Genomic DNA, 17901 nt, shown 5'->3' with positions numbered 1-17901 from the left:
TTTAAAAACCAGAAGATTACGCACCCATCCCTGTCTATAGCAACTGAGTTTATTGAAGACCATGCATTCCTGTCTTAAAAATCCAACTATATGCAGCCGGGTGCGGTGGCTCACGCCTGTAATCCCAGCACTTTGGGAGGCCGAGACGGGCGGATCACGAGGTCAGGAGATCGAGGCCATCCTGGCTAACACGGTGAAACCCCGTCTCTACTAAAAAATACAAAAAACTAGCCGGGTGAGGTGGCGGGCGCCTATTGTCCCAGCTACTCGGGAGGCTGAGGCAGGAGAATGGCGTGAACCCGGGAGGCGGAGCTTGCAGTGAGCTGAGATCCGGCCACTGCACTCCAGCCTGGGTGACAGAGCGAGACTCCGTCTCAAAAAAAAAAAAAAAAATCCAACTATATGCATAAAATGAAGACTTTTTAAACCCAGGATGTTGATTTATTAGTAGTTATAAATTATTTTGGAGATTATCAGCCTAGTATGCTGGTACAGTTAAACTAGCACTTTTAAACCTTTTTTCATTATCACTTCCCCCAGAGCATTTGTAGACTTTTTCGGAATTGACCCTGCCCATGAAGTTTTAATACCACAGATGTATTTTGTGTGTCCGTTTATATACTGTGTGTATATCTTTGCTTTATATGTAAAAAGAGAACTTTTTGTCCCCCAAGAACTAATATTTGCTGCTTTGGAAGGACTCTCACTCCCATTGAGAATGTGTGAGTCAGAATAACACAGTTAAGAATTGAGCTTGCCAAGGTCAAGGCTATTGAGAACAAATAGCAGTCTTTCCTTATGTAAAATTGAGGTGTATCTGGGCTGGGTGCAATGGTCACGCCTGTGACCTCAGCACTTTGGGAGGCCAGGGTGTGAGGATGGCTTGAGCCCAGGAGTTCAAGGCCAGCCTGGGCAACATAGCGAGACCCTGTCTCTACATAAAGTGAAGGAGAAAAAAAAAATTATCCTGGTGTGGTGGCACAAGCCTGTAGTCCTAGCTACTTGGGAGGCTGAAGGGGGTGCCATGTTCGCACCACTGCACTCTAGCCATGGCAACAGCGAGACCTTGTCTTAAAAAGAAAATAGAGGTGCATTTGTATGGGAGGAATTCTGAGTAGTTTTTGTCACTGTATCATTATCAGGATGTTTGGCCTGTCTAGAAAAGCAGAGTGAAGCTGGGCACGGTGGCTCATGCCTGTAATCCCAACACTTTGGGAGGCCGAGGCGGGCGGATCACAAGGTCAGGAGATTGAGACCATCCTGGCTAACACGGTGAAACCCCTTCTCTACTAAAACTACAAAAAAGTAGCCAGACCCTGTAGTCCCAGCTACTCGGGAGGCTGAGGCAGGAGAATGGCATGAACCCGGGAGGTGGAGCTGGCAGTGAGCCAAGATCACGCCACTGCACTCCAGCCTGGGTGACAGAGCGAGACTGTCTCAAAAAAAAAAAAAGAAAAAAACAGAGTGAGTTTGGTCATCCTTGCTGTAAGGGACCATATGTTAGAATTCTTTTTTTTTTTTTTTTTTTTTTTTTTGAGACGGAGTCTCACGCTGTTTCCCAGGCTGGAGTGCAGTGGCGCGATCTCGGCTCACTGCAAGCTCCGCCTCCCGGGTTCCCGCCATTCTCCTGCCTCAGCCTCCTGAGTAGCTGGGACTACAGGTGCCCGCCACCGCGCCCGGCTAATTTTTTGTATTTTTAGTAGAGACGGGGTTTCACTGTGGTCTCGATCTCCTGACCTTGTGATCCGCCCGCCTCGGCCTCCCAAAGTGCTGGGATTACAGGCTTGAGCCACCGCGCCCGGCCCATATGTCAGAATTCTTAAGACTGAAAAGAAAAAAGGCCAAAAATTAATGGGATTTAAATTTGTAGAGTATATGCAGAAGAGGTAAGATACTGGGTTTACCAACTTCTGAGCTAGTAAGACATCCTTTGAAACTTAACTAATTTTAGTGAATTAATCCAAAATCTTGTGGATTCATTCATAAGAAGCAGAAATGGATTCAGAACTGGAAGGGCACTATCACTAGTAAGAGAAGACAACTCTTGAGGGTTATGTATCCCAGCCTCCAAATTACATATCCAGTGAAGTTAAAATTAAAAAAAAAAAATGAATTGGATTCAAGTTTTTTTCAGACTTTTATGTTTAAACAGTAAATCTTTTTTTTTTTTTTCCTTGAGATGGAGTCTCACTCTGTCACCCAGGCTAATGTGCAGTGGCACAACCTCGGCTCACTGCAACCTCCGCTCACGGGCTCAGGCAGATCCTTCTGCCTCAGCCTCCTGAGTAGCTGAGATTACAGGTGTGTGCCACCATGCCCAGCTAATTTTTCTATTTTTAGTAGACACGGGGTTTCACCATGTTGGCCACCTGGTCTCGAACTCCTGATCTCAAGTGATCCACCCACCTTGGCCTCCCAAAGTGCAGGAATTACAGGCATGAGCCACTGTGCCCAGCCAAGAGTGTAATCTTAATAAAGCACAGAAAAGCCAAACTGAAGCAAAGAATGGCCTAGAGTCTGCCGTTACCTCTCTCACTCCCAGCTTCTTGCTCCTATAGTAGGTCTTGCCATGCCTCTGCAGTGGGGTCAGCTTGTCTTAGATTGCCGTCTACTGGACTATGTTGGCCATGGGTCTTTGGGCCATCAGAAGGGGAAATTATTTTTTAATCCTGATGATCTTTTTACTTTGTAAGCCTGTCTTTTAAAATAGACATTTGTACAGTTCTACAAAGAGAGCAGTATTCCACATAATATTTTGCCTATAGAGATTATGCTTTTTCTTCTTAAAGTCAAAACATTATAAATAATAGCTAAATACTTTGTCTTCTAATAGAACTCTGAAATCCTTGTCTCAGAAGCAACTAAAACAAGGCAAGTAATAAGATTTTGGTTTTCAGAACAGTTTTCTCCTTAGTGGTTACACCCTGTTGCCATAGAGTACCTGAATAAATTTATTTTATTTAGCTAGTTGACACAGGTTGAAACTCTAGTTCTTTTATTTTCCAGACCGTATAATCAGCCTATTTGGCAATGCAGATCCCCTGTCTTTTGTGAAATACTGCTCTTTGCTCTTTTCTTTTTATTATTTTTTAATTTTCCCTTTGTGTTTGTCGGCTTTTTCTTCAGGAAATCCTGCACTTACACTAAACTTTGCTGACTACTTTGTCTTACTAGGTGCTGATTGGACATATCTCAAAGAAGATGAACAAACAGACTTTCCCTGAGCACTGTAGTTTGTGTAAAGAGATCTTGCCATTCACAGATCGCAAACAGGCAGTCTGTTCCAATGGCCACATTTGGCTCCGGTAAGCCATTTTAAAAGTTCCTACTTATGCTCATTTTTCAGTTTTGTGTAGCACAAACTACTGTATGTGACAGAATAGCAACTTTATGCCAGTTATCTGTTGCCCTTGCCAATTTGTTGGAGAAAAGCTGCTATTACAAAGCCTGATGTCGACTTTTTTCATCAGTATCACTCAAGCAAGTTGGCCTTTAAAGACAGTTTTTTACTGCTTAATATATAGGAGTTTTCTTATTTGTTCAATTTTGTAATTGAACAAATTATGCCTCCTCTTCCTAGCCTCATTCTAAGACCTTGGTGTATCCTCACGTTACTGGACCTGTGGGCTGCATTTGACATAATTACTCCTTCCTTGAAGCACTTTGATCACCTGCCTTCTGGGACACAGCAACCCTGGTGTTCTTCCTGTCTCTGACTCTTCATTCTCAGTTGACTTTGCTGATGGGCATCTCAGCTGTCTGTCTTTCGCCTGTTTTTCTTCTCTTTGCACTTTCCCGGGGCGGTTGCTTATCATCTGCACAATGATGATTTAAACTTAGAGCTTTTGCCTGTATCTCTCCCCCTAAGTCTAGGCTTAAGTATCTAACTGCCTGCTCAGTACCTCTGTTTGGATGTTTAATAGGCATTTCAAATTGGAATCCAACCTTTTGTTACTACCTCTGCAGCCCTGGTCCAAAACACCATCATCTCTTGCCCAGATTATTATACCTGTAGTTATTTTCCATCTGGTCTTCCCGCTTCCATCCTTGTCCCTCCAGTCTGTTATTACAGTCGGGATAGTGATTATGTCAAAACTTTGTCACTGGCTACTTGTTTCTGATGAGTAAAACTAAAACCCTCTCAGTGATCCACAAGACGCCACACAGCCTGAGGCCCCTTCTTCCCTTTGTCCTCCTGCTGACCTCGTCTGCTCTATTTCTCCATCTTGTTCGCTTCACTCCAGGCAGACTGGCTTCATTCCTCAGGTACGTGAGGCATCCCTCCACCTCAGGACATCTACACTGGCTGATTCCTCTACCCAGGATGTTCTTCCAGCAGATGTCCACATGGCTTCCTCCAGTGTCCCTTTATCAGTTAGGCCTTGCTGGCTACCATTCCTAAAATTGTAACACCCCACCGACATACCTTCCCCTCCCATTGTTTTGCATCCTCCTTCCTTGCTTTATTTTCCTCTTTAATAATTATCACTATTTATTTTTTCGGTGTCGTTCCTCTAGAAAAAGAAAGCTGTATGAAGACAGGAACTTTTGTGTTTTGTTCACAGCTATTTCTAGAACAATGCCTAGTGCATGGTGGGCACTAAATTTTTTAATTTTTAATTTAAATTTAAATTTTATTTTATTTTAGAGACAGGGTCTTTCTGTGTCGGCCAGGCTGGAGTGCAGTGGCGCAATCTTGGCTCACTGTGACCTTTGCCTCCTGGGTTCAAGCGATTCTCCCACCTCAGCCTCCCCGGTAGCTGGAACTACAGCATGCACCGCCACACCCGGCTAATTATTTTTTGTATTTTTGGTAGAGACGGGGTTTCACCATGTTGACCAGGCTGATCTTGAACTCCTGGGCTCAAATGATCCACCTACCTTGTCCTCCCAAAGTGCTGGAACTACAGGCGTGAGCCACTGCACCCAGCCAAATTTTTAACAAGATTGTGCTACACATACCATGTTAACTCACTAGTTTTGTTATCAAAATGTATGGACATTTTTCTACATCAGTACAAAGATAACATTCTTAATGGCTATAGAGGTTTCCATTGTACAGATGTTTCATAGTTTACCCCCTTATTGATAATTTCTTCTTTTTCCAATTTGTATTGCATTCCTACAGTTTATTTATTTATTTATTTATTTATTTATTTATTTATTTATTTGGAGATGGAGAGATGAAGTCTCACTATGTTGCCCATGGTGGCTCAAACTCCTGGGCTCCAGTGATCCTCCTGCCTCAGCCTCCTGAGTAGCCAGGACTATGGGCATGTACCACCACGCCTGGCTCCTACACTTTTTCTAATTTGACCATTCAGACTTCTTAAGAGGGAAGAATAGGAAATAAACTTGTAGTGTATTTTAGGTTAGTAATAAAAATAAAAACAATTATTGAGCACTATTAATATGCCAGGCACAGTCTAAGCTGTACACATGTATTAAGTTACTATATTATGCTGGTTGTGAAAATAAGTTGGTAGGAGTACAGGCATGTGCCATTGCACCTGGCTTTCTGTTAGTTAAGATTGGGTATAACTACTGTCTTTAAGACTCTGGCAGTACATTGGGGAAAACCCTGACGAATATTGAAGGCAAAACTAATGGTGCAAAAAGAGACAGGATACTAACAAATGTTCACAGGTTCAATTCCATCCAAAGATTATCATTGGGCCTCTACCAGGGCCAGGCAAATAAGGATAGGTGGAATGTATTTTCACAACAACCATGCATGGGGAGCATCAGGATTACTTTTGTTTTTACAGATAAGGAGATTGGGGCCTGGGGAAGTTAAATAATTTACCTAAGTCACAATGGTGGTTTGTAGCATAGCTCAGAACCTGACATTCTGGCTCCAGAAGCCACATGTGTAAACATTACACATTAATGTCTCCTAGATGGGTTCTTTCAGGAAAATTGTTTTCATTTTTACTGACTAAAGTTACGGCTGAAATACCTCAGTATGATTTCTGTAGGTGAGAACCAGTGCTTGCTGTCACTCAGATGTAATCTTTCTTCCTAGATATCCATGTCTTTACTCAAGGTATACCTGCTTGGAGTCCCTTCCCTTAACCTCCTCCTTTGTATTTTCTGCTCCTTAGTTGCTCACCTGAAAATTGTTATCTTTTGGGAAACCTTCCCTGCAACCCAGATGTACTCTTTCCATCTCATTGCGTCCCACCTATCCTTATTTGCCTGGCGCTGGTAGATAGTCAATGAATAATCCTTGGATGGAATTGAACCTGTGAACATTGGTTAGTGTCCTGTCGTTTTTTTGCACCATTAATTTTGCCTTCGATATTCTTCAGGGTTTTCCCCAATGTACTGTCAGAGTCTTAAAGACAGTGATTATAGCTAATCTTAACTAATAGAAAGCTGGGCACAGTGGCACATGCCTGTAATCCCAGCTACTTGGGAGGCTTAGGCAGAGGATCACTTGAGCCCAGGAGTTCAAGGTCAGGCTGGGCAACGTAACGAGACCCTGTCTAGAAACAACAGCAACAACAAAAAAACCTAACGAATAATTCCCAATATAATACATGATCAGTTTTAAAAAGCATATCAAGAATTTAAAGTGCAGTCAGGTATGGACAGACTAAATTCTTTTCTGATGCTCAAACAGGAAAAAAAGCTGCAATCTACCTGGATTAGAACCTTTATGTCTCTTTGCTAAGCACGGAGCATAGGTTTGGCCAGCTTTGGTGCACAGGGGGTACATTGTTGCATGAATGTATGAGTATCATGCTTTCACTTGGTTAATGTGTAGTTTTATGATAACTCTCTGTGATGGAGAAACACCAGTTTCTGAGTGTTAGTAGAGGAAACCCTCTCCCTTGCCAATACAGTCTGTCTTCTTTCAGGTGCTTCTTAACCTACCAGTCCTGCCAGAGTTTGATATATAGAAGGTGTTTGCTCCATGACAGCATTGCCCGGCATCCAGCTCCAGAAGGTGAATGCTTTCCCTTACCTGGGAGGGTGGGTGGGTGGAGCATGCTGGCAGTGGGCCAGCGCCCCAGAATAACAGTTTAAGTCACACTCTACATGCTGTCGGGGATGGGGGGTGGGGAGCAGGCTCCTGCTGCTCTTTACAGTGTTACCATGAAGCCACAGTTAACTGAAACATGGCCATTGGAATATGTCATATTGAAGTGCATACTGCATTTAGTATGTGAGTTAAGTGTGTCTGCAGTTGCTGTTCTGTCACTGCAAACAAATGACTCATGCCAAAAAGTCAGTTTGTTTCAGTAGATGACATAGATTATATTTGAATGTAAACTCTGTAGATGATACTGTATACGAAGACAACATTATTTAACCAGTAATAGGATGTTCACTTGAAGTCGTTCTTCCAGTAGCCATGATGGGTCTTTCCTGATAGCTCTAATGTCATCCATTTCTGGAGATAATTACCTGGAAATAAGATTGTAGAGTGGTCAGGAATTAGTGATTTAATGATGCCAGTGTCAGATTTTGTCCTGACGTTAATAATGCACTCTAACCAAGTGAGCTAACTAGATACAGAACATACAATTATATATGCATTTTGGGGGAAATATTCTGTTCTCAGCTGAAATAGCATTCTATATAAAACTACATACATTCTTGAGTTTTGCTCTAAACTGACAGCTCTGTAATTCTCATAAGTAGGTATATTGATACCTTGTGTTCTGTTGTAGCTTTTTATTAGGGAAACTACAATCATACACAAAAGGAAAGAGAAGAGTATAATAGACCCCTGTGTACCCATCACTTCAGAAATTACCGACTCATGGCCTTTTCTGTTTCATATGTAGTTCCCTCACCCACCTCCCTCATCCTGATGGATTATTTTGAAACACATTTTTGGGCACTTTTAAATTTTTACTGCAATTGATAATTGATACGCTGCCTCGGCAGGAAATCTGGAAGAGATTGAAACTTTAAAAATCATGCCCATTGACTTTGAGTGTAGCCATTTATGGCTTTTGGGAAGAATGAGAAGCTACTGGATCTAAAAAAGCATTGGAATAGAGTTTTTCATAGATGAAAGAGGAGGAGGATTTGACCAGTGTTGCCACATTTTTATTTCTCAAGAGCATAGCATTTTCCTGTTACTGTAATTTTATGAGAGAATATTTTAACATTAACAGTGTATGAAGAACACATTCTCGGAATACAGTCCTTTCTTTAAATTGAATAAATTTAGCTTTATGAAACATTCATTACCCTTATTTTCCTGTGTCATCACACTTTGTGAACCACAAGTTTAGTCCAGCCTCACTTGGAATGTTGGAAACTGAAGCCCAAAGAAGTGAAGTGCTTGGTCTAGGGATGTGTAGCTGGTTCATTGCAAAATTGGGACCAGAATGCCCATCTCTCAATGCTACAGTCCGGTGTTCATCCCTTCTGACTGCCTTTTCCGAAGCTAACAGTTGATACCACTTGTCTTCCTTTTGCAGATCCCGACTGGATTAAGAGGTTACTGCAAAGCCCCTGCCCTTTCTGTGATTCTCCTGTCTTCTAAATAATCAGTGACAGGAACATGGAAGGGCTGATGAACTCTACCATAGAAAACTTCCTCCAGCCTGAAGAGAAGGATGTACTGGAGGAAGCCTGACCCTCACGAGTGGAGAGAAGTCCTTGGTGATTGTAAAGAGGGCCCCTGGAGCTCATTTCTGAAGGGCACTCTCCATCTCCAGGGACTAACGGATGTCCTTTGAAATGGCTGGACTCAGCGAGTTGGAGTCATTTTGAGATGAACATTAGCCCCGGCTTTGTAACCAATGAGGAACACTTAAGTATCTTGACAGAAGCAATTTGAACACAATGTCCTGTAATTTCTAGGAACAGAATGGTCTTTTCTAGAGAACTTGGATAAGGACCTTGCTGGGTTGAGTTAGGTTTTAATCCTTGCTTTGGTCTGGAACTGCCTTCTGGCTCCAGAACTTAAATTGCCTGGTCCGTGGCATCTGATGTACCAACAGAGATTAAAAGTGTGTAAAGCAACACATGGGCTGATGTTTTGTTGTCAGAAAATAGCTGCTGGTCTGCATCCCTCCATTCTTGTTTTTTATGCATATGGAAAACATTTTCCTAAAACTATATTCTCAAGTTGAAGCCAAGACTAAAATTTAATGTGTCAGATGATCTGGTAACTATTATAATGAGTAATGGTGACTTTTTTTCATTCTCTCCCGTGTCATCAGATTTCCTGACCCAACTCCTTAATCCGTATAAAGATGTCAAATGCTGTAGTTTACCCACGCCACAGCCCTGCTTCAGACTTAACTGTGGTAGCCTAGATGAGCTATTTGTACACAGAGGAAAAAAAGATATTTTCCTCTTTTAGTAATAAAACGTTTAGTATTTTTAATGTTGACATTTCCAGATGTTTCATTGAGTATCCAGGGGTCTGTCTGGAGACTTCTAGAGAGGGACAGCTCAGAAGTGGGGCCCTTGAGCTCGGGTGCCATAAGCTTGTGCAATTCAGTTGAACAGAGCCTGGCAGTGTCTCTCCTCTGCACACAGCCCCTTGGTATTTGGAATCCAGGTTCTGCCCCCACCCCTACCCACCCAGTGGTCTGTTAAGATGTCCCAGATGGGGCCGGGTGTGGTGGCTCACGCCTGTAATCCTAGCACATTGGGAGACCAAGGCAGGGAGATCACAAGGTCAGGAGTTCAAGACCAGCCTGACCAACATGGTGAAAGCCTGTGTCTACTAAAAATACAAAAATTAGCCAGGCGTGGTGGTGCGCACCTGTAATCCCAGCACTTTGGTAGGCCGAGGCAGACGGGTCACTTGAGGCCAGGAGTTCAAGACCAGCCTGGGCAATATGGTAAGACCCCGTCTACTACAAATACAAAAGTTAACTTGGCATGGTGGTGCATGCTTGTAATCCCAGCTACTCAGGAGACTGAGGCAGGAGCATCACCTGAACCCAGGAGGCAGAAGCTGCAGTCAGCCGAGATGGTACTTAGATGATAACCATAGCGGCAACCTAGCCCCTCCACCCCCTATTGATAGGTAGTGAGCCCTTGGAGGCACTTCTAAACAATCTGCTCGGAAATGTCTTCTGTTTCCTATTCAAATTGCTGTTTTGTCTCCTATGTTTAATCATGTATTTGCTATTCTGCTGCTTATTCTCATTTTGGTGGTAATTTCAAGAAGAGTGTTTATCCACTATTGATTTTCAAGAAAGAAACCAAGCACCATTGAAATCATGAGAAACAGAATTCAGAACATTGTGTGGTTGAAGTCATTTGTGTCTGCAGCTGTTTTTTCCACTTTACAATAAATAAGTAAAAATTAAGATCATGTCAAAAAATTATTGCAGTTTTAATCATTATGGCATATTCTGCCCCCCCGCCACCTGCATTAGAATCAGTGGAGATTTGTTCTTACTGGGAATTTTGGGCTGCTGCCATTTAAAACTTAGGTTTTTATTTAAAGCAGTTGTGCATTTTTGAGAAAATTTATTGAGAGTAACTAGAGAGGATCTCCCAATTTTTTTTGTATGTCTCTATAGGAGTAAACATGGCAACAGTTTTTCTAGAACGTGGACTCACTGCAGGGACTGGACCCAGTGGCATTAAGACCCTAAAATCGAGCCACCACCTGCCTGCCCCAAGTTTCCAAACACCCAGTTAGAAGGCCTTTCCCTGCCCTTGTCCCTGTCCCACACCCATGGAGGTTAAGCTACAGAGCTGGGGAAACAGGAGATTTTCAGTTAATGGCAGCCTCACAAATAGTGCTTCTGAATTTCTCTGAGAGTCAGCATACCTCATGAGTGTGTTGCTTGGTGCACCTTGGAAAAGTGAGAATGGCACTAGAAGTTTTTAATTGCCTCTTGCAGTTCAAACTTAGATACCTACACCTCTGTACCTTCCTAAAATTTGCCTGGTCTTATTTGGTAGATTTCCAGTTGCTTTCAGCTGTGACCATAACTGAGGAACTGGAGAAATAGTGGAAGTGCTATTGCCGCACTGCATTTAAAGTACAGGAGCAAAGATTCTATACAATTAGACCCTTTAAGCTACAACATGGTTGCATTTTGGGAGTCTGATATCCACATATGTATCACGTTTTCTCTGCCTGGGGTTAATTTGTTCCTATTATTCTAGATAAGAAATTGGTAGCTTGTTATGCTTGATATTCATTCTGAAATCCTTACGTGTCCACCAGGCAGACTTCAAGCAATCTCTACCTACTATTATATCTGCCAAAACTACCAATTATTTTTCAATGTCAGAAGTCATTAGAGCCACTGGCAAAGCTCATGGTTGAACGTGACATTTTTCTGCTTTTCCAAGAAGTTTCTGAGAATGTTAATGTTGAAGTATGTAGGCTGGACCTATCAGCAAGTTTAACACATTAATTAGGTGAAAAGACTCTTAAAAGGCAATAATCAAATATTTCAATTATTTTGTAATTATCATGGTATCAAATAAGATGCAAAAGCAGTTGATGCTCATTGGTGCTTGTTAAGAGAATGACAATACTGGTTCTGTGGGCATCTTTCCCCTGCAGCAGTTACACTGCCTCAGAGTTGGGTGCATTACTGCAATTCCTGGAATGGAACCAGGAATTAGGGTCACTGGTTGATTGGCACAGGATCTTTCCATCCTTTCTGCTCCTGACCTCTCTCTCTTGCCTTTCCTTCCCCCAGATGCCCTCTTGGTTTCCATTCCTTTAGCTCTCTCTGCTTTAGAACACAGTCAGAGCTAACAGATTACATGTTGGAAAGAAAAATGGATTAATGGTCAAATTTCTAAAAGCTGAATTGTGTAGTGGGTCTCACTTCCTAGAAGAAACTATTGGTAATATTTCTTTCTAAAGGTAATAGTATTATTTATATCTGGTTTTCTTCAAAACTTAACTATAATTTCCTTGTCAGGGTGCTCAGTAGCTCTTGGTTTGACTTCGGGCTAAGGGATGTGAAATTTTAGCTCCTTCCCACCACCTGTTTCCGCTCGCTCCCACCCCCAGCCAATATTCTTCTTCATAAGCAAAAATTATGCTTAAGCTAAGCTGAATGGGTTATATTCTAAGTAAGTGCAGACAGCAAATAGGCAGACAAATCCAGGAATGTCTTTAAAATTAGCCCACCACGAACTGTTCTGAGTCTCTGCATGGTTTCCATAATTCATTATGATGTATCTTTATGTTCTTTCACAGCTCTTCTGTGGGCTGGAGTTTAGCAGTTCAGTGAGACTGGGGAGTGTCTCAAGAATGGAACCTTTGCCCTCAAGGTTGGGTCATCAAAAATCCCTCTAAAGGATCTAACTGATGAATTGTTTTTATTTTCGCCGTTAGTGCAAGTATCAACTGGCAGCCTCAAACAGCTTTAGACTATGTCTCAGGTCTCTCATAGTTATACTTAGAACTGCTCTTTCTTGAAGCTAAAAGAGGTTTTTGGCGTAAAGATCTGCTGTTCAACCTAGTATAGAGCATGTGAAATGGAATTCAGCCAAACTCCAAGAATATTGAGTTGCTTCTACTTACCTAAAGTAGTACAGAATCACTATCCTGATGAGAAGTGGGGTTTTTCAGAAGATTGTAAACTCATTTCCATGGCACAGATAGAAATCATTATCAGGACTTGTTAGCCAGTTCATGTCTCATTGATAGGATGCAGCCTGCCATCTGCATAGATGGTTTAAGATGGTGCTGTTTTTGAAAACTTGCTGTGGAAATAAATTTGACAGAGGAATAGTTATTTGCAAAGCTGTCCTAGAAAGAGGTTAACTCTTTTAGTATACGGATGTTTCTCCTCCAACACCTTTAATTAGGTGGTTCAGCTTATCTTGTATTTTCTGAGTCATAACTGTACTCTAGGGCCAAGACCTACTATAAAATCTGGAGTCCTAATCAGAGAGTTGTTTAGATCAATATTATATGCTTTGCCAACATAATCTAAGAAGGTATTCATTCTTTCTGGATTTGAGAAGAGTTGACAAAAGTGTAAGATTATATTCTCATGCTGAAATAAGGTATAGGCTAAGTGAAACACTGTAAATGGGTTGGGTAGAATTGAACTTTAGCGCTCTAAATATTATGCTTATTTTTAAAGTAAAAAGTTGCCTCACTGTCATGAAATCCTATTACTTCCATTAAAAAAATCCTGTAAAATGGTCAAACTGGACAATGTAAGAGATAATGATGGCTTTGAGGCATTTCATACTTTATCGGTTTACATTTGGCTAACAGACTGGTAGGTAAGGTTTAGGGTTCTCTCCACTAATGGAAAATTAAATGCAAAATGTCCTAAGAATTATGTTTTCAAGGCTTTGACTCAGATTTGTACTTTGATGTATGAAAGTGAATATCAAACTTGTTTATACAGAAAAGACTATATAGAAAAATAAATCCATGTTGTGTAGAGTGATACATGTTTTATGTTTACCCAATGCCTGTACTAAATCTTGTGCTTGGCTTTGAATTATATATGTGTTTACATATGACTTTTTTTTTTTTTTTTGAAATAAAAAGAACAGTCATCTAAAAACGTAAGGTTTTGGAAAAGAGATGCTTTTTCAATCCTTACCATTAGGTGGAATGTTTTATAGAATTTTGGTGTTAAAAAAAAATTTAGTAACAATGCATTTTGCTTGGAATACTCCCCAATCCAGAAAAGTTGGTGACTTCTCTCCACTGTATATATGTACATAGTTTTCATTATTAGATTGTAAGCTCCTCAAGGGCAGGAATTGTTTTATCTTTGTTGTTCCTGCAGCACCTAATGTAAAGTGCCTTGCACAGGGTAGGTGCTCATGACGTGTAGAATGAGTGAGTCACTTCCTGCCTCATAAATGTGGTTCACTTCCCCTGTGTTCAACACTACAAAGCTACTCATGCCAGAAGAGGGCAGAGTTCTTTCTTGGGTTTGAACTGGCTTTTTTGGGTTGAATCAGACCATTCCACATCCTTAGCACTACTTAACCTCCTTTTCCTGAAGACTACATATCAGTGTCCTGCGTTTTTAATCTAATATTACAGCTGAGGTTTCTAGGAAAATTTTGAAGTGGAGAAGATTATGGAGAAAATGCAATGGAGATTTGGAGAGGGTGGTTTGTCAGTATATTGCCCTGTGGGGTAATCGTATTTTAGTTATTACTTGTTAAAAGGGTAACAGAACCTCTGTTTCTTTACCAAGTCGCTGGTTGGCCATTTCTCCAATTAACGAACTACCATTGGTTTTAGCTCTTTCTCATTTTGAATTCCCTTCAATTGCTTCCATGATTCTAGAACTTAAGAGTCTAATACAGTTGCTGTGAATATTTAGTGCTGTACATAATGGCAGTTTTGTAAATGTGAAATAACCTTGAATATGTTGTGGTTTGTATACAGAGCCATTCGTAGTGTTATTTTGGCCACTTTTTTATTCAAAATAAATAATTATTTGTATACTGCGTGTCTGTTTTATGGAGTTCCCACCGTTTATAGCAAAGCTTGGAAACCTCTTAAAGCCTGAGCACCCCCAACAAAGTTAAGTAATGCCCAGGCATGGGCAGACAAGAAAGAAAGAGCTCTGTGAGGGAAATGTTAGGGAACTGACCACTAGCAACTACCTCAGAACCAAGTCAGTAAGTCTTAGGTGGTTTATTCCAGAAAAAGGAGGAGGAATGTAAGGGGAAGTAACAGAGGTTCAGTAGTATGTTAGGCCACATGTTCTTGACAATATCAATTAAATAGTATTTGGTGAGGAAAGTGACCCTGAAAAATATGATCTCTATAAGCATTATGTATTTGTGAAAAGATGAGTATATACCAGCATTTTTTGCAGCTAGTCATCTGTGCTTATGGTAGAGGCAGTGTCTATCAATGGGTTCATCCATGTGCATCAGAACAGCTTGGAGGATTTGTTAAAACACTGGGTAGGGTGAACCCCACCTCTAGAATTTCTGATTCAGTAGATTTGGGATAGAGCCTGAGAACTGCTATTTCTAATGCATTCCTGGTTGGTGTTCACACCTTTGATCTGGGATTTGTGTTTTGAATACTGTTGGTCCGCAAATGAACTCAAACACTGTTCCCTACCTTGCTTCTGTGGCGCCCACCAACAGTTCACATAGATTATGGGTTTGTACAAATTGTCAGTCTTACCTGAGATTCTCAACATCACTACACCAGTTACTTTTAACTTTATTAAGACAAGATTTTGAATTTTAGCCTTTCCTAAGGAGGACATATGTAGTAGACCACTGTAGTGAATCCTTTCTCTCATATGTCTGGCTAATTTCACTCTTCCTCTAAAACTCCTTCAGATGAAATGAAGCTAGTCCTCCCATCCATTGGTGTATTTGAGCTTAATTCAGCCCATCACTTGAAGTTCATTGAATAAGAAACTTCAAAAAAGGCCAGAGTATTTGTGCTACTCCTATTTTGAGATAATTTAAATGAAATACTGATTGCAGGGATTTCAGCAGTGATAAATTTACAATTTAGACACATATTCCTGCTGAGAACAATCAGAAAAGCTAGACAAAAAATGTTTAAATATACATATGAAAGTGTTGGAGACCGAACCAGGCAGGAATTACAAGGCGAATATCTGGGAGAAGGAGGAGTCTCAGAGAGGCAAACCCAGCACCTAAGGTAGGTTTATTCTCTTAGATGAGTCTGCCAGTTCCAGAAGAAAGAGATGAGAGGCTAAAAAGATTAGCAGAGATTTTTACATTGTTGCACAACAATAACAGAAATCAGACAGCATTGTCCACCAAGAAAGCGGGTATCCTGGTAATAAACCTCCACTTTTAGGATTGGGAATCCAAAAGAGCACACCTTACGAGAAAAGGTGAACTGCAAACAGACTGGTTTCCACAGAAACTGAAGCCCAGCTTCACATCATTTCAATACTTGAAGTTGGGTTAAAGTGATCTAGGTTGGTCAGAACTGCTCATTGTCTTCTTCTGAAGGAAGAGGCTATCCCTAGGCCTCAAATCACAATGTTTGGCATTCAATCAATAATAGCCAGCCCCAAACAGTAATAACGAGGCACACTAGACTATAAGACAACATGTTTTTCTTAAAACAGAGAAAAATAGGTTATCCAAATTATGTTGTTGTTATAAACTTTAATCATGTTTAATATTCTCAGAGAAATAAAAGATAAGTTTGAGAATTGTTTACATTTGTGCAGGGCTACAAAAGAAGCAGCAACACAGGCCACACATGGCCCACAAAGCCTACAATATTCACTATCTGGGCTTTTACAGAAAAAGCAAGAAGAAAATATCCAGAATGATGTAGGCAGAGAAAAACAAAATCCCCAAATGCAGGAAAAAGCATTAGAGATATGATGGGAGGATATAAGCAAAATAAATGTAATAAGAATCCCAGAAGGGAAGGAGAAAGAAAATGGGACAAAAGACATATTTGAAGAAATAATGACTTGGAATTTTCCAAAACATAACTAAAAGAATCATGAAGCCCTATAAACACCAAACAGGACAAATAAAACGAAAAGCATATCTAATCTATCATAGTAAAACTGCTAAAAATCAAAAACAAGAAAAGCTTTAAGTAAGGAACCAAGGACAAAAGACAAGTCACCTTAAAAGGAGCATCAGTAAGATATGACAGCTTACTTCTCAGTGGAAATCATGAATGTGAGAAGACAATGGAAAGGTGTCTTCAACATGCTGAAAGAAAATACCAACCTAGAATTCTGAACTCAGCAAAAATATCCTGTCATAATGAAAGGGAAGACATTTTAACACAAAAATGAAAAATAATTGATTACAAACAAGCCATCGTTAAAAGGAATTCTAAAGGGTATTACTACATAAAAGGAAATCCAGAGAAGCAGCAAATAAGAGCCTGAAAAACAGAAAATAGATGGGCAAAAATGATGACAATATAAAGCAAATAGGATGTTGTAAAAGTTGTTAGAATCAAAATGGGTTCACTAATATTAAATCTACAAAAAACCCAACAGTACCCTGACAAATAGAGCCAGGGAAGGGTCATAAAGACAGGATTCTCATTCTTGTATGCCTGATAACAAAAAGTATCATAAAATACTCTGCAGAAACCACAACCTTGCACAAACTCCATTGCAACATTATACCAAAAAAAAAAAAAAAAAAAATACTTATTCAAAGATATCTGCCCAGCAACTGCCTGTCCAACCTCAGACTTGCATCACACTTATTATTGACCTTTGTAGCCAAGGATACTTCTTTCAAAACAATTATGTAATCCTCATTTTTTTTCTTAAAAATCTTTGTTTTCCTTTACCTCCCTGAAAACACACACAGTTTACTATGGTACATGTATCCCCATTGCAATGCTCTATTCCCAAATATTTTTCTTTCAGAAAGCCTATGTCTTAGTTATGCTGACATATGTGGTGTCAGAAGTGAGACCCAAAAAAAAGATCACTATCAGATCAGTGATTCCTGGAACCAGTGTGCAGTACTCATGTGAGCCTTCTGTACCCTCTGCTTCTGCAGCTCACCTTTTCTGCCCTGGTGAGTCTTTTCTCAGGCTGAGCCTCCCACTTTTTGGCAGAGGCTTTTAAAATATGATTTTGGATCTTGTTTAGATAAGGTCACCTTAATAAAGGACCATACATCCCCTCCTTAGATGATAAAAGACCTTTTGTCTTCTGGCAAGCCCTTTTTGGTATAAAGACAAGTGTCTCTCTGAACACTGAGCTTTGGGTACCCAACTCTATATTCTGCAGAATTTACATTCTGTCTGTGAGGTATGTCTTTTCTGGTGAATATATTTTTAGTGTGGTCTGTGTGCCTATTTTAATGTTTTGTTTGATCCGAATGCCTGGGTTAAAATTTTTGTGAACACTCTTGTCTTGGTCTCTTTTGATTTGGTTTAACCCTTTTCCCTCGTTTCTGAAAATCTTCTGAGAGCCAAAATAAATTTCTAAATGGTAGGTATGGGATAGCTAATTAAAAACC

At 40.5% G+C, this 17901-nt stretch overlaps 2 protein-coding genes and 1 long non-coding RNA gene across 4 annotated transcripts in view; 2 read left to right on the top strand and 1 right to left on the bottom strand.

Annotated features, from left to right (window-relative positions):
* GTF3C4 (general transcription factor IIIC subunit 4) overlaps positions 1-9614 on the top strand; it is a 20820-nt gene extending 11206 nt beyond the window's left edge. Inside the window, 3 exon segments of the mRNA NM_001260973.1 lie at positions 3175-3305; positions 6864-6952; positions 8442-9614. Coding sequence (NP_001247902.1) covers positions 3175-3305; positions 6864-6952; positions 8442-8506 — 285 coding nt within the window. The 3' untranslated portion in view covers positions 8507-9614.
* Positions 1-17901, top strand: part of SPACA9 (sperm acrosome associated 9) — a 468643-nt gene that overhangs the window by 253970 nt on the left and 196772 nt on the right. The window lies entirely within an intron of this gene.
* LOC114672710 (uncharacterized) overlaps positions 7239-17901 on the bottom strand; it is a 25974-nt gene continuing 15311 nt past the window's right edge. The window contains exons 4-5 of the long non-coding RNA XR_013405356.1: positions 12485-12666; positions 7239-7413 (exon numbers count right to left, since the gene is read on the bottom strand). This is a non-coding gene — a long non-coding RNA (uncharacterized LOC114672710). The remainder of the gene's footprint in view (positions 7414-12484; positions 12667-17901) is intronic.

This window comes from Macaca mulatta, chromosome 15, assembly GCF_049350105.2.
Source record: "Macaca mulatta isolate MMU2019108-1 chromosome 15, T2T-MMU8v2.0, whole genome shotgun sequence".
Classification (NCBI taxonomy): domain Eukaryota; kingdom Metazoa; phylum Chordata; class Mammalia; order Primates; family Cercopithecidae; genus Macaca; species Macaca mulatta.
Note: the sequence above shows the minus strand (reverse complement) of the source record. Positions and strands in the feature narration are given on the sequence as shown.